Genomic DNA, 23,859 nt, shown 5'->3' with positions numbered 1-23,859 from the left:
ATCATCAGAAAGCTAGAATCTCCCTATATCCTTTTCCTGTATAATATTCTGCATGACCTTGGGTGGGGATCATCTCCGTCTGGAGATGGCCCTGGCTGGCCAGTGTGGGGGCCTTTATGGCAGACCGATTAAAGTATTAAACTTTAGAAAAAAGAGACAAAAGCTAAACAGTGTAAAAGGCAACAGTGCAAAGGCTTCACTTGTGGAGACACCAAATTTATTTCGAGGCACCAGGTGGTCTATGCCAAAACAAGAAAATGAAAAATAAATCAAAGCACAGCACTACAAATATCCAAACAGCTACAAGACATACTAAATAAGATAGCAATCTTAAGCTGTCATCATCAATTACTCTAAATGTAAACAAAAGGCACAAATAAGTAAAAACTAAAGGGCCAGAGATATTACAGAGATTAAGGCTCTCGCCTGGCTGCAACTGATTCAGGATTGATTGCCAACAATGCATATAATCCTAAGCACTGTCAGGCATGAACTCTGATTACAGTGTCAGGAATAAGCCCTGAGCACCTCCAGATATGGTCACAATATCGAAAAGCTTACAAATAAACAAAAATAAGAGTCAGAAAAATGACTCATAGTAGAGCAAAAATTTTGCATGTGTGAAGCCCTGGGTTTGGTCCCCAGCACCACAAGACCACCTGTGCACCACCAAATTTGGGCCTGTGGCACCACCAGTGTGGTCCCTACAACAATTAGAAAATATAAACAGACTCAAGTATAAGCTGTCTAAAATTAAATAATTTTAAAATTAAGGCAGGGGCGGGGAAGGAGAGGGTCATTGGTGGGAATTCACCAGTTGCACTGGTGAAGGGGGGTATTCTGTTTATGACTGAAACCCAACTACAAGCATGCTTGTAATTATGACACTTAAATAAAAATTTATATTAAAAAAGGGGTCAAAGAGACAGCATGGAGGTGAGGCGTTTGCCTTTCATGCAGGAGGTCATTGGTTCGAGTCCCGACATCCCATATGGTCCCCCGTGCCTGCCAGGAGCAATTTCTGTGCGTGGAGCCAGGAATAACCCCTGAGCACTGCCAGGTGTGCCCCAAAAATCACCAAAAAAAGATTTATATTAAAAAAAGAAACGGGTTAGTCCTGAGCTCTGCCAGGTGTGATATGCCCCCCCAAAAAAACTATAGTCCTCCTATTGCCAACTATTTGTTTATGTGAGGCTACATTTACTTCATCTTTATCAACCACAGCAATATATTCCAACCCCTTCCTTTCACCATACATAAAAAAAATCAACTCCAAGTTGATAAATATCACAAAGGAGAAGCTAAACTTTTTCCAGAAAAACGTTGGTAATTAATTAATCACAGGATGGTGGGACCAGAGAAATATCACAGCAGGTTGTGAATTTCCATGGCACTGCATACCTGAGCACTGAGCTAAGAGTAAGACCTGAGCACAGCCTGGTGTGAAAAAAAATTCCAGAATGAGAAAAAAAATTGCTTAAAGTAATTCTCAAAAAAAAAATCAAGAAACTGGAGCCCAATATAATTTATTAGCTTGGGGGCAAATGGCTGGTATAAAATCCAGGTTTCGTCCCTGGGATGGACTCCCAAAGCAGAGCCAAGTATAGCCTGTATGTACCTGTGTGTGTGGCTCCAAAACAAAAGAGTGAAAATGCAACCCCCCCGCACCCCCGGCCAAACTGAAGGGCCTAAGAGACCGCTCAGAGATACCTGCTTTTGGCAACATGCAGCCAAAGTTCCAACCTCAACACCACATGTCCCTCTGAATACTTCTGTGGTGGCCCTAGTGTCCCCCCCCAGCACCACACAGAGACTGAGCTACACTGCCAGGACCTTGCATCTGAACTGTCAGCCACATTGGCTCAGAATTGCTAGGAGTGGACTCTGGGCTTCCTAAGCACCCTCCCCAACACTCTATAACAGACATTTGCCATACAGTGTAATCAATAAAAAGAATCTGACAATATAAAGAACCTATAAATAAAGAAATATAAACAGGAACAGAAGAGCTTTCGAAGAGCTAAAAACATAGTTTGCATTTTGCATGTAAGTGTCTCATTAGTTTAAGAGCTAGCACCAGGGGCCAGAGCAGTAATAGTTTGCCTTAGATACAGCCAACCCATGATGGACCCAGGTTCGGTTCCCGGCATCCCATATGGTCCCCTGAGCCTGCCAGGAGCAATTTCTGAGGGCAGAGCCAGGAGTAACCTGAGTGCCGCCAGCTGTGCCTCAGAAAACAAAAGAAAAGAAAGGAAAGGAAAGAAAGAAAAGAGGGAGGGAGGGAGGGAGGGAGGGAGGGAGGGAGGGAGGGAGGGAGGGAGGGAGGGAAGGAAGGAAGGAAGGAAGGAAGGAAGGAAGGAAGGAAGGAAGGAAGGAAGGAAGGAAGGAAGGAAGGAAGGAAGGAAGGAAGGAAGGAAGGAAGGAAGGAAGGAAGGAAGGAAGGAAGGAAGGAAGGAAGGAAGGAAGGAGTAGCCCCAGCATCATCCAGTGTGGCCATAGCCCAAATCCAAATTTAAAATAAAAAGCACTGACAAGAGTGACCCTGAGCACCAATAGATATGGTCTCTCAAACATCAAAGGACAAGTCAGGCCTTGTCAATGGAGAGTAATGACAAAATTAAATCTTTGTTTAAAAATCAGTTACTGGGGGCCGGTGAGGTGGCACTAGAGGTAAGGTGTCTGCCTTGCAAGTGCTAGCAAAGGAAGGACCGTGGTTCTATCCCCGGCGTCCCATATGGTCCCCCCAAGCCAGGGGCAATTTATGAGCGCTTAGCCAGGAGTAACCCCTGAGCATCAAATGGGTGTGGCCCCCAAAAAAACAAAAAACAAACAAAAAAATCAGTTACTGGTGCTGGAGAGAGAGCATGGAGGTAATGCATTTGCCTTGCATGCAGAAGGTAGGTGGTTCGAATCCCAGCATCCCATATGGTCCTCTGCGCCTGCCAGGACCCCAGGAGCGATTTTTGAGCATAGAGCCAGGAGTGGCTGGATGTGACCCAAAACAACAACAACAACAAAAAATCAGTTACTATTTTTCTTGAAGGCTCACTTTTTATTATTAAGTTTCATCTTTGTAAAGTGTTCATTTATATCTGTTATCATATATTTTTTCAATTAAAAAAACACTGGCTAGGCTGGAAAGAGTACAGTGGGTAAGGCACTACTTCCCTTGCACACAGACAACCTGGATTTGATCCCTGGCATTCCATGTGATCCCCAAATGACTCACCAGGAGTGATTCCTGAGTGCAGAGCAAGGAGTAATCCCTGAGTGCTACCAGGTGTGGCCCAAAACAGAACAAGAAATAAATCAATACATGAGAACTTTAATAGTACACCAATTGTCAACTTCCAGGCTTTGTCTTTTGAGTAGAATCAGAAGCCATGATAAATCATAAGCTGAAAAACGGCTTAATCAAAAGTTAGTTTCAAAACTAACTTTAAAAAGTCCATGTGTGGCCAAAATCTACTCAAAACTAATACATTCCCACATATAGATATAATTGAGTTACCTTGATTTGCCTTTTGTCACTAACCCAAGACTGATATTCAGCTGGGAGACAAATACATAGACATTACAATATTTTTCTACGTTTTAGACTGAATCAATTATATTTTTAATATTATTTTTAATTATGAGAACAAAGATGCAAAGAAAGAGGACAAAGTAAAGTTACAGTGGAAGGACAATCACCCATAACATAATTCTCAGAAGAAGTCCCCTTGCTGACATCGTAACTTTGAAGTTTCAGCCACAGATTATTAAGATAAATAAAACAGAATTTATGTACAATTACTTTGTCCCTCAAGTCCCCAGATTGTAACACATTATATTTCTTAACAGCACACAAGGCAATCTAAAGCCATAAAACCTACGTAACTCCTTAAACATTAGAGGCATAGTATTTTTTACATTTCCATGTACATACGTATTAGCTTAAGTTAACCTCAAATTTTAAGTGGATTTTTTTTAAGGATTAGAGTCAAAGGAGCACAGTAAAAACGGTGTTAGAGTGGCAATTGTTGTTTGCACAGGCCCACCAAAATATAAGGGGAATGGAAAGGCCTAAATACAAAGAGACCCGACCCCTGAAGTTTCCTGGCATAAGACCAACTCTAGGCTCCAGGCAAGCTAGATCGTCAATCCAAGACATTGTCTATAGTGCCAACACACTTTTATCTTTCACACGGTCTCTGTTGTTGGTATGTTTCTGTATTAAATATCCTGGAACCTGCATATCCTACATTGAAGTCAGGATGTGGAGCATCCTCTTGTTTCACCTCACCATTAAAGGGCAATGCAGAGAGCCCTGTCATGTAAGCAGGTCGTTTTAACTCCAAGTACTTTCAAGTACATTCCTAGAGTAATTGAAAGCAAGACAGGACTTCCAATATTTTGAGATACTAGTGGAACTTGTTCCTCAAAATATGTTAAATCTATCATAACCTTGTCTGGAATATAAAAAGCTCCTAATGAATAACAGAGTCATCTACTTTAATACGACCATCAGAGATAATGCCTTATCTAGCACCTCTTTTGAAACACATATAGGAATATGTAAAGTGTAGGATCAGAAAGAATATAGGATGCAGTGGTCCTCAAACTATGGCCCGCAGGCCACATATTGTATTTGTATCTGTTTTGTTTCTTCATTGCAAAATAAGATATATGCAGTGTGCGTAAGAATTCGTTCATGGGCCCGGAGAGATAGCACAGCGGCGATTGCCTTGCAAGCAGCCGATCCAGGATCAAAGGTGGTTGGTTCGAATCCCGGTGTCCCATATGGTCCCCCGTGCCTGCCAGGAGCTATTTCTGAGCAGACAGCCAGGAGTAATCCCTAAGCACCGCTGGGTGTGGCCCAAAAACCAAAAAAAAAAAAAAAAAAAGAATTCGTTCATAAGTTTTGTTTTTACTATAGTCAGACCCTCCAATGGTCTGAGGGACAGTGAACTGGCCCCCTGTGTAAAAAAGTTTGAGGACCCCTGGATTAAGGGGTTGGAGTGATAGCACAGAGTTTGCCTTGCATGCCACTGACTCAGGTTCCATCCCTGGCATCCCTTATAGACAGCCAAGCCTGCCAGGAGTGATTTCTGATTGCAGAGCCAGGAGTAACCATGAGCGTCAATGGGTGTGGGGTCCCCCAAAAAGAGAATATAGATTTAAGATACTTGTCTTGCATACAACCAACAAGGGTTCAAATCCCACTCAACACAAATGGTTTACCCCAAACACCAGCAGGTGCTCTCTGCTTAGGACAAATCCCTAAATCGAGATCTAGGAAGAAATCCTAAGCACAGCAGGTGTGACACCTCACCCAAAACAAACAAGAACAAAAATACATATAAGTATTTAAATACTGTTTCCATTATTTGCTTGAAAGTTTGGGTTCTTTGGTTTTTGTTTTTTGCTTTTTTTGGACCACACCTGGTGGTGCTCAGGGGTTAACTCCTGTTCTGTACTAGAAAATTATTTCTGAAAGTTCTCACAGGATTCTACAGGGTGTCAGGGATTGAACACAAGTTGGTCACAAGCTCCAGCCCTGCCTGAACTTAAAAAAACTTCACTCTATGAGTCTCACAAGCAGCAGAATTAGTAGCAGTACAGAAGAATGTTGTCTTTGACATAAGAATATATCAAGTTGGGCTGGAGAATTGCACAAGTAGCACAAGTAGGGAGCTTGCCTTGCATGCAGCTGACCTGGATTCAATCCTCTGCATCCCATATGGTCCCGAGCCCACCAAGAGTGATTCCTGAGTGCAGAGCCAGGAATAACCCCTAAACACCACTGGGGTTAGAAAAAAAAGAATATATCAAGCATATATATCATCTTTCCATTTGCACTCGTTTCTTTTGGTGAAAGTACTTTCTTAATCAACTCAATAGCGTCATTTTCTCTAAATTTTCATAAAGTTAATGCTGCCTTTTGCAATAATCCTAGAGGGAAGAGGGACATGCCAGTGCTCTAAATCCAGCCTTCTCCAATGGTACAATCAGTGACATAAAGAAATAATTAAAATATTTTTTCGATAAAATAAAATTTTTTTTTGTTTTTTGGGCCACACCCGGCTGTGCTCAGGGGTTACTCCTGGCTGTCTGCTCAGAAATAGCTCCTGGCAGGCACGGGGGACCATATGGGACACCGGGATTCGAACCAACCACCTTTGGTCCTGGATGGGCTGCTTGCAAGGCAAACGCCACTGTGCTATCTCTCCGGGCCCTCGATAAAATAAAATTTTAAGAAATAATTAAAATACAATCCTATCTTGTCATTCACAAAGCAGATAATTTTGCCATGAACTGTTAATATCTCCAAGATTTGGCCAAACTGAGTAAGAATTCATTGGAAGGTTATTGGAGCAAGTCACTTTTATTGGCCTAAATATTTTTGTATTTGTAGGAGTAAACTGAAAACCCCTATGATTCCTGCAGATTTAGGTCTACTATTCTCCCTAAATAACTCAATTACATACTTTGGGGTTTTTTTTTGTCTTTTTTTGGGGGGGCGCACACCCGCTGACGCTCGGGGGTTACTCCTGGCTATGCACTCAGAAATCACTCCTGGCTTGGGGGACCATATGGGATGCCAGGGGATCAAACTGCAGTCCATCCTAGGTTAGCACATACAAGGCAAACGCCCTACCCCTGCGTCACTGCTCTAGCCCCACATGCTTTTTGTTTTTTTGTTTTTAAGCTACACCAGTGGTTCTCAAGGATCACTCCTGATGAAACTTTGAGGAGACATATAGAGTGCCAAGTACTGAACCAGGGTGGGCCCTGTGCAACGAAAGTGCCTCAAGCCCTGTACTATTATTTCTGTGGCTCTTAACAGAGTAATTCTTTCAGTTTTGGGTTTTTGTATTTTGTTTTTTGGTTTTACAGCTTCAGCTGCCTGTGACTCCTTGTTTTGCATTCAAGAATCACTGCTGGTAGGCTCAGGAGACATATGGGATGCTGAAGATCGAACCCCGGTCACCTGCACACAAGGCACCACTGTAGTATCTCTACAACCCCCCTCCCAATTTTTTTAAACAACTCTATTTCAGAATACTATATGTGTCTTTCTACACCTATTTAGTTTTAATATGCTATCCTAAATTACAAGCAGAGAAAAAAAAACTACCTCCAACAGTTGGCCATTTACATGTGCTCCTGAAATTAGTCAAATATTCTACCTTGGTCAAAATTAAAATGATTACTTCAGTCTCTGAATAACTCCAACTAACTGTTTACTATTATAAAAATGTGTGCTATTGTGACATTCTCTCAGGTTCCTGGGAAGAGACAGAACTTACAGTCTAAGATAAACTCAAATTAAGCACAGAATCTTATGTTCTCCTAAGGACCTAAATATTCTGACTAGTTTTTTTTCTTTTTGAGGTGTGGGGTAACACACCCAGTAGAGCTCAGAGGTTACTCCCAGCTCAGTGGTCTTTCTTGGCAGTACTTGCAGACTATGAAGGGCAGCGATTAAACCCAGGCATCCAGCAGACAGGGTATGTGCTCCAGCCCACTAAACTCTCTAGCCTCTGTGAATAGTTTTGGTTTCTTGGTTTTTTTTTTTTGTTTTTTTTTTTTGCTTGTTTTTATTTTGGGGCCACATTTAGTGGTGCTGATGAATTACTACTGGCTCTGTATTCAGGGATCACTCCTAGCAAGCTCAGAGGACTATCTAAGTGTCAGGGATCAAACCGCATCAACAATGTGCAAGGTAAGTACCCTACGTCTGTACTGTCATTCCAGCTGCGCTCAAATAGTTCAGAACATGAAATTTGGATTTGTAACCTTACTTACTCTCATTTTCCAGTTTCCAAAAAGAAACATAAGGAGCAAAAATGGCCACAGACAAGTGGAAATAGAGAAGAAATACAGCATGAGTCTATATGCCTTGTGTGTGTGTATACACTAAATATCTCAAAGTTGGTTTTTCACATTTAAAAAATTAACATCCCAGGCAGGATAGCTCAAATGACTGGAGTGCATGCAAGAGTTCCAGATTGAGTCCTCCAGCATCACATAATATCCTAGCACCTTCTAGAATCAAGAGTGAGTGACACTGAGCCAGCAGCTGTCCTCAAGCAACAATGGAATACCCCCGAAATAAAAAAAATTAAAAAATTAAAAACTGATGTCAATGTGTGCTAGTCAATTCTTAAAAAAAAAAGAAGCTAAACTTGATGAGGCAAAGAATTATTTCTATTGTAAATTAAAACAGGTATAATTAACAAAAATGAATATTGTGGTCCAACAGTTTTATCTTTAAACATGTTCATGAAAATAAAAAGTGCATTTGAGAAGGGAATGTAAATGTAATAAGACAGCAAAAATTCTGCATACAAAAACCTTCACAGCACTGTAGATAAATGTTTAAATTTAGAATTTCTCTAAAAAATAGGGGCCCGGAGAGATAGCATAGCAGTGTTTGCCCTGCAAGCAGCCAATCCAGAACCTAAGGTTCAAATCCCGGTGTCCCATATGGTCCCCCGTGCCTGCCAGGAGCTATTTCGGAGCAGACAGCCAGGAGTAACCTCTGAGCATCGCCGGGTGTGGCCCCAAAACCAAAAAAATAAATAAAAAATAAAATAAAAAATAAAAAATAAAGTAGTCTGAAATATTTTACAAATTTTTCTACACTTTCTGAAGAATACATTTTTCTTACCAGGAACAATTGTGATCAAAGGTAGAAAAAAAGTCAAATGAAAATATATGAAAAAAAAGTATTTCACATAAAGCTTCAGCTAAATTTAGGGTAACTTTTAAAGGGGAAAAAAGCCACTAAGGCTATCATTTCTAGAATAATTATTTGCCACAATCTTCCCTCCCACGTAAGACTAGACATTTGGAGAATATTTAGATAATTCTTATTAGAAGTTAAAGAATGTGTGGTAGCAAAAATGAGGTAGTTAAGAGTACCACAGTGAGGGGCCAGAGTGATAGTACAGTGGATAGGGAGTTGCCTTGCCCATGGCAGACCTAGGTTTGCTACCCAGTATTCCATATGGTCCCCAAGCATGCCAGGAGTGATTTCTGAGTGCAGAGCCAGAAGTAACTCAAGGAAAGCAACCCAAAAAAAGGATATCACAATTAAATATACTAGTTTTTATTATAACTACAAATAATTAACAAGTTGAAACAAGTAGGATTTCTGTTTTTTTTTTGTTTTTTTTTTTTTGTTTTTTTGGTTTTTTGGTTTTTGGGCCACACCCTGTGACGCTCAGGGGTTACTCCTGGCTATGTGCTCAGAAGTTGCTCCTGGCTTCTTGGGGGACCATATGGGACGCCGGGGGATCGAACCGCGGTCCATCCTAGGCTAGCGCAGGCAAGGCAGGCACCTTACCTCCAGCGCCACCGCCCGGCCCCCACAAGTAGGATTTCTAATTGATGTGATTCTAAAAGAAAATTATTCAAACAGATGATAGTCAATAAATATAAGTATTTCAATATTAGACTAAGTATTGACATTGGGCTAACACTTTTGGATTAAGAGCATGGAAAATAAATCCCCCATAAAGATGTTTTCCAAAGGATCTATCATACAAATGTAATAGTTTAAGCAGAGCCAAGTCTTATGCTAATATGAAATCAAACATTAAATTTCTTATTCCAAAATTCAGATTAAATACATATTTATATATACTGCATTATTTCAACAAATTTGGATATAGATGTTGAACTTGTGAGACGAAGCTAATTACCTTCCTGAAGTTTTTTATCCTTTGTAATACTTAGAAAAGATCTTGGGGCCGGGCGGTGGCGCTGGAGGTAAGGTGCCTGCCTTACAAGCGCTAGCCAAGGAACGGACAGCGGTTCGATCCCCCGGCGTCCCATATGGTTCCCCCAAGCCAGGGGCGATTTCTGAGCACATAGCCAGGAGTAACCCCTGAGCGTCAAACGGGTGTGGCCCAAAAACCAAAAAAAAAAAAAAAAAAAAAGAAAAGAAAAGATCTTTATCTTTTTTTTTGGGGGGGGGTCACACCAGCTGCACTCAGGGATTACTCCTGGCTCTGTGCTCGGAAATTGCTCCTGGCAGGCTCAGGGGACCACATGGGTTGCCAGGGATCGAACCAGGGTCCATCCCCAGTCTGCCACATGCAAGGCAAATGCGTTACCACTATGCTACTGCTCCGACCCCCCAGAAAAGATCATTTTTAAGAGTCCTATAATCTACCATTATAATCAGTATCTCCAGAAGCAGGTTAGTTAAGCAAGCAATAGGCCACTCAGATAGGAAAATACAGTTTTACTTTAATTATGTAACAAACAAAAGTTATCTTAACAAACAAAAGTTATCTTTCAAAGCGAAAACCTTGGACATCGTAACAGGAAAAGTTATTTGCACAATTAAGAAACTGTCCTTCTGGATCAGTCTTAATACAGGAAGTAAAGGTGCTTGTTTGCCTGAAAGGCAAACAACCTTGGTTCAATTCTCAGCATCACATATGTTCCATCCCTCTGAGCACCACCAGGAAAGACCTGAGTTCAGAATCAAGTTTAAGTGTTAATCACCACTGGGTATGGCCTAAAATGATCTACCTCAGGACCAAAGTGGTGGCACAAGCAGTAGGGTGTCTGCCTTGCACACGCTAACCTAGGACAGACCACGGTTCCATCCCCTGGCATCCCATATGGTCCCCTAAGCCAGGAACGATTTCTGAGAGTATAGCCAGGAGTAACCCCTGAGAGTCACTGGGTGTGGCCCACAACCAAACAAACAAACAAAAAAACCAAAATGATCCACCTCCAAAAAAAAAAAATTTCACTCTCAGAGTTTGGAGACGCTCAGTGGGCTTCAGTGTATAATATGCATGCAAGAGGACTGTTTCAAATCCCCAGAACCACAAAGCTCCCAAGCACAATAGGAGTTACCTCTGAGCTAAGAATTGCCCCAGAGCAGCTCTGCTGTAGCCCCAAAACAAAACCAAACAACAAAAATGTTGCTCTCCCGGCCCGGAGAGATAGCACAGCGGATCCAGGACCAAAGGTGGTTGGTTCGAATCCCGGTGTCCCATATGGTCCCCCGTGCCTGCCAGGAGCTATTTCTGAGCAGACAGCCAGGAGGAACCCCTGAGCATCGCCGGGTGTGGCCCAAAAACCAAAAAAAAAAAAATGTTGCTCTCCCAAGGGAAGTGGATCAGTAACAGACTGCATGGCTTGTGTGTAGGATCTGGGGTTCAATCCCTGGTCTACACTGGTTCACCCCAAAATGACAAACATTTTAAATGTTGATAATTTGAACAAATGCCAAACAGATTTATACTAGTAAAGAGTGATAACACAAAATATAATCGGGACAGAACAATAGGCAGCAGGTAGAGCATTTGCTTGCTGGATGCTGACAGGAGATCAAACTTTGAGACCCCATATCATTGGTCCCCCAAACCTGCCAAGAGTAAGCCCTGAGCACTGCCAACTATTACCAAAATAATTTAGTTAGTTGAGCTCAGCTGCTAATTTCTCATTAAAAAGAAAAAATTAGGGGCCAGAGAGATAGCATGGAGGCAAGGGCATTTGCCTTGCATGCAGAAGGATGGTGGTTCAAATCCCAGCATCCCATATAGTTCCCCAAGCCTGCCAGGAGCAATTTCTGAGTGTAGAGCCAGGAGTAACCGCTGAGTGCTGCCAGGTGTGACCCAAAAACCAAAAAAAAAAAAATTATCCAAATATTGTTTTAAATATTGTCATACCCTAAAAGCTAATGAATAGATGGTATATTACCTTTCTCTTAAAAGCCCCTACAGCTTGGAGGGAACCATAGTATAGCGGGTAGAGGGTTAGCCCTGCATGTGACAGACCTGGGTTCAATTCCTAGTATTCCATATGGTCCTGCAAGCACCACCAGGTGAGAGCCAGTAATAACGTCTGAAGCACCACCAGATGTAACCAAGAAGAAAAAAATCAAAAGAAGTTCCTACAGCTGTTTTATATTTAAGTGGCAGTTTTCAGTGATTTTATAACATATACATCTTAAGTTCTAGTAAACTTAAAATGTTAAAATATATCTTTCCAAATATTCACACACTCCAAACTGTTAAAATTTCATAGAAAAAATTTTATAAATGAAAGCTAAGAGCACAAGAGGTGCTTGACTACTTAAAAAACCTCATTACATCATAGAACTTTAACCTCTTCATCTAACAATACAACAAACTGACTACTGATTTGAATTTACTGTAATTCAAATTATATCCCACAAGCCACTTAATAGCCACACATAAAATTTCTAATGAGGTTCAAAGCAGCTTTTCAAATATATTAACTATGATAAGTATAAAAATCATGTAAATTCACATGTGAATCCCATTTTCCATTTTACCTAGGTAAGGCAATCTCACCACTTTTTTTTATCCCCCGACAGTTGCCATTCAGAGCCAAGTGTAATGTCATCTTTTATTCCCAATGGCACTCATTCTACAGTGGGAGTAATAACAATAAAACAGTCACATAACACACACACACAATTGGAAGTAGGAAGTTCAGCAAACCAAAAAGATGTATCTCCTAACTCTACTCATTGACTTTAAAAGCAAACAACAGTGAATAGTATCAGTTCAGAGGTAGGGGGTTATCATATAGAGATTAAGGTGATTTGCTCTCTACACACGTGAATTAATAGCTATCTGTTGACTAGCAGGTATAAAGATTTGTAAAAATAAAAAGTTTACATATGTTAAAAATGAATACTTATAAAAGAGCTGTCTGACAGTTAACAAACACACTAAGAACTAGCTAGACATTCTAGAAGTGTGGAAGGAGGGCCTGAAGAGTAAAGCCAGGGAGAAAAAAAGAAATTAGCTACTTTGAAACTGTGTAATTTATTTTTCCTTACTCTCGATTTTCCTACTTTAATCCGAAAAGAAAATTAAGAAGAAAGAGACGTTCAGAGGGCTAATCATTCTAGCAAATTTTTTCCCTCTCTGCACAAAGTAAATTTGAAGAGCTATGGGCTGGAAATAAGACTGGAGAGCCTTTTGGACCATTCCTCAAGGATAAAGCATAAAAGTGCATGAAAGGGTGAGAGCAATTTAAGTGCTAATGTGAGTGGTACAAACTTTTAACTGCAAAACCTGTTTCGAGAAGTTTATATATCTAAAGATGGGGATATCACCTTCACAGACCATCCCCTGAGCGCTTAATACAAGCCCTCTACTATACAGGCATTACTTGGTCTTCCCAACAATCTCTTTCTTTCCAGTTTACTCAAGGGGAAACGGTCAAAGTGGTTAAGGAAGTTATCCAAGGTCATGCAGCTAGTTAAGTGGCTAAGACCACCTACAGGGCAGTCCAATTCTAGAGCTCGCACTGTTCAAAAAAATCCCGCCAAGCAGTGTGAGTGCAGAGGCAGTTTGGGGTGCATTTGGGTTGACATTTGCAATAACACGCGCAAGAACAGGCAACTCGTTCTGCGTTTTGCATTCCCAGGAACCAAGTTCTCAAGATTCAGATCTTCTTGCCCCAGCAACCAGCCCTAAAGTGATTACAGAGGAGGCGCAGGTGGCAGAGACGACCAAAAAATGGCCAACCGGAGTTCATTTCAATACAGGGTTGAGCTTTCATTCCTAAAGCAACTCAAAAAGGCGATCATTAGGTCTGGATTCCTTTTGGTTTTACGTCGGGATTATCTGGGAGGATTGAAAGGATTCCCTGATACCCTCTCCCCAATTTCCCCATCCAGAACGGAGAAAACAAATGTGGGGTGAAGAAAGCACGGGCCGGGCAAATGACCGTTTTAGTTACAGTATAGTTGGGCAGGGGAACAAGTTTTGTAAGTAAAAGGGAACGCGTTATTCTAGGTGCTGGAGACGCTTGGAGGAGTGCCAAAATGAGTTGCTAGTCCCAGGACAAAATGGGGTTTCCGAAGCCTCTGATGAGGAAAGTTGAAGCCAAGGCGATCCTCAAGGATGTGGGTGTACAAAGACAGCCAGGCATTGCCCGTGGGCCGGCGGGGAAAATGGCCCGATCTGTCCCTTTCCTCGCCCGCAGTGCAAGACGCCGCTCCCGCAAAAGATGAGGGGTGCCAGCTAAGTGGGGCTCGGAGCGACGCCCCGCGTTTCGCCCTACTGGCTGGCCTGGAGGCCAGCGCGCGAGCCGACTGAGTCGGCTGGTTTCCAGTCGTCAGAGCGTCGAAGGCCGATGCACCCCCGGCCCCACTGCGCGGGCCCCTTTGGAGAGAAAGGCGCCGAGTGAGCAAAGACGGGGACAAAAAAGGCGAGCGAGCGAGCGAGCGGCAGGCCGAGCCCGGGCACGGGGACCGAAGGCGAGGCTGTCCAATGGGACGATCGCTTCCCCGGGGCATCCCCTGCAGAAGGCCCGAGATCGCCCGGGTGTCAGCGCTGCCAGCAACACCGCTCAGCCTCGAGTTGCAAACTACTAGCCCACCACCCACGCCCGCTGTCGATCGCAGGAGGGCAGGGGGGGGGGAAGCCCAGCCAGTCCGCGGGGACTTAAAACCCAGCCCCGGTGAGCGTGCACCCGCCGCCGGCCCGCGCATACTCACAATTCCCCGCGCCCAGATTTCTCCCAGTTCTTTATCCACTCTGCAGGAACCACCACGGCTGCGGCCGCCATCTTCCTCTCCCGGTGGCAGAGGCCCGGATGTGTGTAGCGCACGCGAGCGAGCCCGGGGTCAAAGGGGAGCGCCGGCGCGCAAGGGGAATGCCGGGAGCTCGGAGCTGGCGTCGCGGCCCGTTTGGCCGCCCCGCAGTCTCCTCCCCGAGCTCGGCTCCGGCCGCCAGCAGCCGCGAGTTCCAACGTAGCCCGGCTCCCTCGCACCCGGGGCCGGCCTCCGTCCGGCTGTCCCTTCAAGCCCCCAGCGAGGGCCCCGGGGCGGGGAGCCCCCCGGCTCCCCCGGAGATAGCCAGCCTAGCCCAGCCCCGAAGCGACGGCGGCCGCCGCCCTAAGCTCGGGAGCGAGGCTCAGGCCCGAGTGTCCGCGAGCCCCCGGGGGCCCAGGCGAGGGAAATGGAGCCCCGGAAACCTCGGTTGCCTGCGGGCGGGTGGCCCGCCCAGCGAGAGGCGGGACGGGTGTCACTGGCACCTGCGGCCGAACTAGGGGGCGCCGCGACAGTGGGGAACGGCTTGTTTACGTTCCACGGTCTCCAAGAACCTTCTCGGGCGATACCATTGTGCAGGGCGAGCTGGCCGCGCCACGGCCGGCCAACATGGCGGCGGCCCGTTCCGGGGACAGAATGGCAGCCTCCCCTCCGGCCCTGGGGGGACCCGGGGGCGTCGCGCGCGTTCCTGGCGGGCGCGAGGCGGCACGCGGCCTCTCGCCGCTCTGGGATCCCCCACCGCGGTCCCCCACCCCGATCCACCGAGCTATCGCGAGAAGTGGCCCGTCGTCCCGATACTGAGCCTCCAACAGCCGCGCCGCGGTGCATGCCGGGAGCCCTCTCCCCCCCCCCCCCCCCCCCGAGGCAGACACCACCCCAGGGAACAAAACCCGCCGCTCCAGTAACCGTCTCCAGGCCCGGTTTTCCGGCAGGTGATGGGAATCTGGAGGTCCTGACTGACAATGGAAATAAAGAGGATTCAGGGCGACCCCTTCCTCGGATCTCCTCCGAATTCCTAAAAAAGAGATTGAGGAACAAATTCCAGACGGGGAACCCCCGCGGGACCACGATGCCTGCCCAGGAGAAGCGGCTGTGGGGCACACCACGTTTCCTCTGCTTAAAGGGGCTTGGCTTGGTCGCTTACACAGTCACCGAAAAGAATGTAGATTAACAATAGATGCTTGTTCATTTATTTATGATTGCACTATGATCAAGAAAGACAACGTCCTAATTGAAAGTCTTGCAACCTGGGGGCTACAGAGCTTTTCCCAACATCCTGAATGGTTCCTTAAGCACCTCCTGGAAGGGACCCAAAGTGAAGAGAAGAAAGAAAAGGGTGAAAAGTATTGCAGCTTAGACCTTCTCTAGGAATGGCCTGGGTTCAGTTCCCTGCCAGGGCATGCCCCACCCCAGCACCCATGGATATGGCCCCCACAATCATAAAAAATAACGAATTTTTTAAAGATGGTAGAGCAATTCTGTGGTTTGCTCTAAAATATTTCAGACATAAAAGACACAGTGATTAGCCAATTGTTAAATAGTAACATCCCGGCCCGGAGAGAGAGCACAGCGGCGTTTGCCTTGTAAGCAGCCGATCCAGGACCAAAGGTGGTTGGTTCGAATCCCGGTGTCCCATATGGTCCCCCATGCCTGCCAAGAGCTATTTCTGAGCAGACAGCCAGGAGGAACCCCTGAGCGTCGCCGGGTGTGGCCCAAAAACCAAAAAAATGAATAAATTAAATAGTAACATCCCCTTTTCTTTCTGTGTAACCTTGCAGAATTACAAAGATTTTTCAGATAAACTTGATACAAACTTTACTAATATATAGATAAACCAATGAACATTTCTCCCATACTGATATTAAGTTCAAAAGAGGCCGGAGAGATAGTATTGAGGTAAGGCGTTTGCCTTTCAAGCAAAAGGTCTTCGGTTCGAATCCAGAATCCCGGCATCCCAGACGGCCCCCTGAGCCTGCCAGGAGCGATTTCTGAGCATGGAGGCAGGAGTAACCCCTGAGCGCTGCCAGGTGTGACTCAAAAACCAGAAACTATAGAACAAAGCACCTCAGAGTATCCTCAGGGCATACATTGTATTCAGACTAATTCTGGGGGGAGGGGGGGAACTACATTGCCTTTTCAACAGTTTTGTCTACTCTGCTGACTGAATTTAAAATTCTAAAGCCGTGAGGCTGGAGAGATAGCATGGAGATAAGGTGTTTGCCTTGCATGCAGAGGGACAATGGTTCAAATCCATATGGTCCCCCAAGCCTGCCAGGAGCGATTTCTGAACCTAATAGAACCAGGAGTAACTCCTGAGCGCTGCTGGGTCAGGAGCGATTTCTGAACCTAATAGAACCAGGAGTAACTCCTGAGCGCTGCTGGGTGTGACCCAAAAACCAAAAAAATTCTAAAGCCACTTTTTATCCTTTGGGGCCACATCCTATGTTAGGTTCTCAGGTCTTACCCCATCCAGTCTGCACACAGGTATCATTCCTGGCAGAGCTCAGGAGACCATATGGATACCAGAGATTGAACCTGGATCAACCACATGCAAGGCAAGCACCCTACCCGCTGTAATATTACTCCTGCCCCAATAACTTCAAATTATTGAAGAATTTGTAATCCTGGGTCAGACACATAGCACAGAGTAGGACATTTGCCTTGCAAGCAGCAGACCCAGGACAGACATTGGTTCGGTTCCCGGCATCCCAGATGGTCCCCCGTGCCAGCCAGGAGCAATTTCTGAGCACATTAACCCCTGAGCGCCACCGGGTGTGACCCAAAAACCAAAAAAGATAAAAGATTTGTAACTCTGATAGGTACTCGATAACTGCATTGAAATTTGTGAAGGAAAAATGAACATGAGTTCAAGGACAGACAGACAAACCGCAGTATTTGCTGCACATTTTTAAGTCAATAAATTAGGGGAAAATAAAAATATGTAGAAATCTATGACAAATGTATTTTGTCTAGATATACAATAGAACATTACCTAGCAACTGAAAAATAAACATCATTTACAGGGACACAAGAACAAGTTGCCATGTACAAAGTGTTCACTGTTGATCAAAGGCTCTTAACCAAAGGAATCAGATGAGTGCCGATGCCATTCCACACTCCACTGGCTAAGTCATATACTCAAATAACCCTGAAGAAAAGTATGTTTTACCAACCAATATTAAGTCAGTGCGTTGTTGTCTGGTGATGGGCCAGTATACCTTGAATACTAACTTTTGGGGGGTGAGGCAACACCTGGTAGTGCTCAGTGGTTATTCCTGACTCTCTGAGATCACTCCTGGCAGTCCTCGCAGACCATGTGGGAACTTGGGGATTGAACCTGAGTTGGCCACACACAAGGAAAGTATCTTACCCATTGTACTATCACTCCAGCCATAGAATAACATTTTTAATGTTAAGATATGGGAGGTAGGATGGGAACGGAGATGTAGGGAGAACAATTCGGTGATGGCAATCCCCCTGATATTAAGTTAACATATGCCTAAAATAGTATTGTCAACACTATGTAAGCCACTATGATCAAAATAAAAATTATATTAAAAAAAAGAAAATATCAACAAATGTTAAAATATTGCAGTTTTCAGACCAATTCAATTAAAAATCAATAACAAAAAGTTAAAGAAAACACCTGTCTGGACATTTTAAATATATTTTGAAATAAATCAGCTCAAAGATCTAAAATACTACAAATTAGAAAATGGAGTGATGTCCCCCAGCACCTCTCTACCTCCTTCCTCCGGTACTCCAGGGCTTTGCCTGGCCACATGGCTGGGCAAGGCAGCGAGGTGGGTCCCTTGGAGGAGTTTATGGGTTTTCCTAGGCTTTTCCCATTTCCCTCCCGGCTCCAAAGGGAGGGTTTGAGGTGGGAGCTCTGACCTTCTGGCCTTCTGGCTCCGGAAGGATCTCTTTCCTTCCTGGGAGCCGAGCCAGGAGGTCCTGCCAGCATGGCGTTTGGCAGCCCTCTGCCATGCCAAAGGCCTCTGTAACCAGGCCGGGTCCCTTGGAGGAGTTCCTAGGTGCGAATAGCAACACAATAGGTTCTGGCATTAGGACTTACCAGGATATTTTTCTTATTAAACCTGTTCATTGGAACTTTATGAAAAATATATGGATATTATTATTTTTCCTCTACTTGTCATTATCTGAATGCTGTGCAGGCACTGGTTTTATTCCTTTACTCTCTCACTCCCAGCTCTTGTTACCCCACATTTAACCATTTTTCTGTACTAAGGATTTTTGTTTTGGCCAAGGTGGATTACATATTTTTCACAGTAATTTTCTGGTAGAGTTTGAAGCTTCAGCAGGCAACGCGTCACGGCAAGGTTCCATGCTGTAGGCTTTTTGGCTAAGATAAGGTGAAGATCCAACCTCGGCTGCCCCCCACAGCCTTTTCTCTCCTTCCTCCCCATTTCCAGGCTTATTCATGGACAACTGATCAGGGTCCCAGCAAGTGGGTTCCAGTGAGGTGCAATTTAAAAGAGACCCCAGGCTTCCTTGTTCCTGCAAGGGGCTGGGAAGGGACTGCTTTTTCAACTTCCAAAATTTTTGCAAAAGCAAATTAGAGGGCTGGAGAGATAGCATGGAGGTAAGGCGTTTGCCTTTCATGCAAGAGGTCATCAGTTCGAATCCCAGCGTCCCATATGGTCCCCCGTGCCTGCCAGGAGCAATTTCTGAGCATGGAGCCAGGAGTAACCCCTGAGCACTGCCGGGAGTGACCCAAAAACCACAAAAAAAAAAAAAAAAAAAGCAAATTAGAAGCTTCAGCAGGCAACAAGGGGAGGGCATGGCTCCATGCTCTCTTCGCTTGTCCAAATCACAGACCAAAGTGGTGTCTCAGAAACACCCCCCTCCCTCTTGACTATTTTTAAAAACATAAAAGGGTCACATGTATCTCCTTTGTATATCTCAGATGTGTTCCCTTTACATCTAAAACTCTTTTTGAATATCCTCATATAGTGACAATTTTGCCTACTGGAGTTTTTATTTAATTGTTTGATTTAACCGTTTGAGATCTGTTTTTATAAGCAATACTGGTAGAAGAGTATCGCTGTATAAATTTCATGTATGTACAAGTTACGGGGAATGTTGGACTTTATTCGTCAGCCCCCAGAAGCACCATCAATATCTTGTGGCATTGCTTGTGGCATTGCTTCTCTTTTGCATAGGCACATTAAAATGGGAAAATAATACATATGCAAACAAGTTCTTATCTAATAGAGATGGGAACACAAATTTGGTAATGTAATTAGGCCTTTTACCCTGAACATTGGCATAATGATTTGGCTCAGACCTCAGAAGAATGGGCATCACCGGGCCCGGAGAGATAGCACAGCGGCGGCGTTTGCCTTGCAAGCAGCTGATCCAGGACCAAAGGTGGTTGGTTCGAATCCCGGTGTCCCAAATGGTCCCCCGTGCCGTCCAGGAGCTATTTCTGAGCAGACAGCCAGGAGTAACCCCTGAGCACCACCGGGTGTGGCCCAAAAACCAAAAAAAAAAAAATGGGCATCGCCCACACACACCTGAACAATGGTACCATCTATGGAAACAACCACAATTGTCTATAACATTACCAGGATCCAAGCCTCTACCAGAGAAGACCTACCACTGCTTTGGCATTGACTTACTGCAAAGAGTGCTCCCAACACCCAGACGACTCAGCAACAGTCTGCATGCAAGGCAGATTGCTCCGCATTGAATGGTATGCTGAAACTAGAGGATGCTCCACATCAGCCTGACATCGATGAAAGAAATGCACAGAATCCAGAGTCTTTAAATATAAAAATCTGATACCAACAATAGCTAAAGTGTGAAAAAGTTTCACCAGGACCTTGAGAATGACTGGAGTTGGATGGACTGGTATGCCTGGAACCCAGATTCGGTCTTATGCCAATAAACTTCTGTGGTGAGGCCTTTTTGTAATCAGGTCAAGGATTTTTTTCCATTTTCCCCATTTTTCTGGACCTATGGAAACAACGGCGATTGCCACTATCACACCTTTATTTTTTTTTTTTTACTCTTAACCTTTAAGGAAAAAAATACAACTTACTGAACTTAAAAACAAATAACTGTAGTAGAATGTCTGTCTCGAATACAGCAGGGGATGGGAAGAGGGAGGGGTAATGTTACACTGGTGAAGGGGGGGTTTTCTGGTTATGACTGTAACCCAACTATGATCATGTTACTTAAATAAAAAATATATTAAAAATAAATAAAATAAAGTGATAGAGAGATAGATAACATCTTTATCATTATTTGTTCTTAAATGAAAAGGAAATTCAGGTATGCTACAAAGATGAACCTTGAAGATATTATGCTAAGTGAAATAAAATCAGCTACAAGATAACATCATTATTGTAATTCCACTAATGTGAAGGATATACTGAAGTCAGATGCCAGAAACAAAAATGACTGTTACCTGGGGATAAGAGAGAGACAAAAGAGAAGCTCTTGTTTAATGGTAACAGAATTTCAACTCTGAATGATGAAGAGTTTTGGAAGTGGACGTGGTAATGGTTGTATAACTTTGTGAGTGTAATGAATACTAAATGCCTAAGTAGTATGTATTTTCTCACAATTAAAAACATTTGTTAAAGGAAAAAAAAAAGAAAATGGAGTGATGTGATTATAAAGTAGGTAGTATCTTGAATGGTGGCCTCGCATACAGACAACCTAGAATGAAGCCCCAACATCCCATGTGGTCCGCTATAGACCACCAGGAGTATTTCCTGAGTGCAGAGCCAGGAATAAGCACTGAGCACTGCCAAACTACCCCCCGAAAAAAGCCCTAAATTTAAAAAATATTAGAAAATGATGGAGGGTGGCAGTGATAACAAGAAGGCAATAGAGACTGAAGCTTGCCAAACTGAAGTAGGAATGTCTTGCTCACAGATTGAAAACCAAGGGAATAAAACAAGATCTGTTGTTATCAACAGACTCCAGGCATATCTTAAAGAGCATGCTGATGAGAAGGCAACAGAAGATGTACTGGAGATGAAACAGAACAAGAAATAAAGCCCTTAAAACTGCCCATTAAAAAGGAAGAACCCTCTGGGAGGAAAAATGTTGATGTGGCAGCAGGAAAGAAATTAATGAAAATAACATCTAAAATACAGCAGACTAAAAAATGCCCAAGAGAGCCGAACGATTCAATGTAACTGAGACTCTGGAGCTAACAAATGTAACAAGTATCAACATTTGGAGTTTCTTGAGTTTCACCAAAAGGATTGTCACCTGACTCCAAACCGATGGTTAGCCTGGATAACCGAATGGAATGAACACAAATATTTGTTCAATGTCTCTTTTTGCTCCAGAAAGTCTGAAGATGATAAGAAGCTGAAAAATAGGAAGAAGTGATTTAGGAATGTTATAAGTTCTATTGGGTAAACCACAAAAGAGGAGGAGATACAGAGGCAAAGAAGAGGAAAAGAGCAGCTCTCTTTGGAATTGCATGATGAAAACTTCTTTCTTTGTGTTCGTTGTGTTTTCTGGCTCTCTGATTCTTCTTGGTCACATATGTATCTAATGCACTGGGTCATGAAAGAGCACGTTCCCCAGATTATTAAGCCTATTGTTTCTGGGTAAATGATGAAACTAATGATAAAAACACATGATAAAACTAATGAACTCAGTGAGGATAAGTCCCTTGCCATAGTTCCTTCATGCTAAAATGAATTCTTTTTAGGAAGCAATGATATCATGTCAAGAATCAGACATTACACAAACCCACATTTGTGAAATTAGGCAGAAATTTGACTTACTTTTGTTTCAACTTTAGTTCATTGTTGGTTTTTTTTCTCACTATTATTTTGCTTGTTGATAAAAAAAAAACTACAGGACAAAATTTAGAAAAAACTGAAGAGGGGCCGGCCTGGTGGCGCTAGAGGTAAGGTGTCTGTCTGCCTTGCGAGTGTTAGCCTAGGACAGACCGTGGTTCGATCCCCCGGCGTCCCATATGGTCCCCCAAGTCAGGAGCGACTTCTGAGCGCATAGCCAGGAGTAACCCCTGAGTGTCACTGGGTGTGGCCCAAAAACCAAAAAAAAAAAAAAAAAAAGCACTGAAGCATGATCAACAGTACGATGCTTATAGCCAACAAGGGAAATTCAATCCCAGACACCACACATTGTGTGTGTTCCCACCACCACACACCAGCACACCTGGAGTAATCCCTGAGCTCGGAGTAAGTCCTATGCATTGACAGGTTTAGCTCAAAAATCAGTAAAAAAATACATAAAACTTAGTAAACATTTAGAACGAAACAGTAATTAAAATATTGCATACCAAAACTCATGACAAATTATGAATTCTTGCTAAAGAAGTATTTAGAAAAAAGTTATGTTCCTGATTGAGAATTATTGGGTATTATTGAGAAAATGCTGTGAATTCAAGTGCTGTGTGTTCAATTTAAGGAGTTACACAATCAAACAACAGTAGATGAAAGAAAAGAAATATTAAGACATCTTAAAATAGCAAATACTAATAAAAGAAGGAAAGATAAGACAAAAAATTGTTGTTTGCTACTAAAATTGATAAACCTCTAATTAATTATTGAAAAGAAAAGTTGGGTCCAAGGATACAGTTCAGCAGCAGAGTGTATGCCTCATACAGGAAAGGTATGGGTTCATTCCCTGGCCTGGGCATGAAGGAAAGAGAGTTTTCAATATAAATAAACATTAGAATTATATTGATTGGTACTGTCTTCATAGAATTGTACAGATATTTGTTCATGACAGGAAACATTATATACCCAAAAAGGATAATTATGTAGAGTTTAATGGAGGAATCACACACATCAGGGTAAGTAGTAGTAAAAGAAGCCAATAGTAAATGATAAAGTACCTCAAAGCTAACAACACTGGAGCATTAATGTCCCCAAGCTTAATGGACAAGGGGGAAGAGTTCAAAATGACTACCTTAAAAACATCAGAATCATCACATGTTCCTCCATGGAAGTACTTCATCCTTGAACACTGAATCTCAGCCCATTAACTCCAAGATACAAGAATGGAAAGCAAGAGTTTCTTCAGCACTAAAAGTCACCTTTATTTCCAATTCTTGAACCCTAGATCCATATTTCTGCTACCAGGGATATTATACAATATTTGGAAAACTGGCTTAAAGCACATATGAGGTTCTGAGGAAAACCCATTAAGTATGATCATCTTATACTCTGTTGGTGTATTCTTTGTTCTTTTTTTTCATCTCCCTTATGCTTGCTTGGTAGACCTATATACAAAATGGACATAGCTGTGATGGGGCGAATACATATTAATTCAAATCTGGGTCAGCAGGAAGTTTC

The 23,859-nt window shown here is 43.4% G+C and overlaps 1 protein-coding gene and 1 pseudogene across 1 annotated transcript in view; one reads left to right on the top strand and one right to left on the bottom strand.

The window, feature by feature from the left end:
* Positions 1-14,582, bottom strand: part of THOC2 (THO complex subunit 2) — a 131,658-nt gene extending 117,076 nt beyond the window's left edge. Inside the window, exon 1 of the mRNA XM_049767072.1 lies at positions 14,492-14,582. Coding sequence (XP_049623029.1) covers positions 14,492-14,562 — 71 coding nt within the window. The 5' untranslated portion in view covers positions 14,563-14,582. The remainder of the gene's footprint in view (positions 1-14,491) is intronic.
* A 1,032-nt stretch (positions 14,583-15,614) lies between these two features.
* LOC125999010 (SAP domain-containing ribonucleoprotein-like) lies at positions 15,615-22,014 on the top strand (annotated as a pseudogene).
* The last annotated feature ends 1,845 nt before the right edge of the window (positions 22,015-23,859 follow it).

This window comes from Suncus etruscus, chromosome X (assembly GCF_024139225.1).
Source record: "Suncus etruscus isolate mSunEtr1 chromosome X, mSunEtr1.pri.cur, whole genome shotgun sequence".
Taxonomy (NCBI): domain Eukaryota; kingdom Metazoa; phylum Chordata; class Mammalia; order Eulipotyphla; family Soricidae; genus Suncus; species Suncus etruscus.
Note: the sequence above shows the minus strand (reverse complement) of the source record. Positions and strands in the feature narration are given on the sequence as shown.